At 42.5% G+C, this 518-nt stretch overlaps 1 protein-coding gene across 4 annotated transcripts in view; it reads left to right on the forward strand.

The window, feature by feature from the left end:
- The window catches only part of LOC107729016 (microtubule-associated protein RP/EB family member 3-like), a 9,104-nt gene that overhangs the window by 5,404 nt on the left and 3,182 nt on the right, over positions 1-518 (forward strand). For 3 of the 4 annotated variants that reach the window (XM_016539365.1, XM_016539368.1, XM_016539369.1), the window contains exon 4: positions 207-411. In XM_016539365.1, coding sequence (XP_016394851.1) covers positions 207-411 — 205 coding nt within the window. The remainder of the gene's footprint in view (positions 1-206; positions 412-518) is intronic. The other variant, XM_016539367.1, reaches the window with a different exon arrangement.

Consider the following 518-nt stretch of genomic DNA (forward strand, 5'->3'; position numbering starts at 1 on the left):
ATATATATAAAATATTAATAAAAAATATTAAAAAACACTAAACTAACACTGTCGTGCAGCCCCATTTATTTATTTAAATTTTACATTTGATATAATTAATTATTAGCTTTTCATCAACTGTTTAGGAATCTCTTCTTTACACAAAGATGAAATTTCAACCAAAACTAAGTCGCTGCATCCATAACTTCCATCCTCTGCTGTTTCAGATCATTCCTGTGGAGAGGCTCATCAAGGGCAAGTTTCAGGACAACTTCGAGTTCCTTCAGTGGTTTAAGAAGTTCTTCGACGCCAACTACGACGGAAAAGAGTACGACCCTCAGTTAGCGCGACAGGGCCACGAAGTCACGCCGCCCCCCCCCAACCCAGGTGAAGTCACTCTCCACAAAACCAACAGCCCTCAGAGAGCAGCAGGTAACACACACAGAGAGACACACAGAGACACACACACACACTCACACACTCACTCACTCACTCACACACACACACACACACACACACACACACACACACACACACAC

The sequence above is a fragment of the Sinocyclocheilus rhinocerous genome, unplaced genomic scaffold (genome assembly GCF_001515625.1).
Source record: "Sinocyclocheilus rhinocerous isolate Xijiao unplaced genomic scaffold, SAMN03320098_v1.1 scaffold2682, whole genome shotgun sequence".
NCBI classification, from domain to species: domain Eukaryota; kingdom Metazoa; phylum Chordata; class Actinopteri; order Cypriniformes; family Cyprinidae; genus Sinocyclocheilus; species Sinocyclocheilus rhinocerous.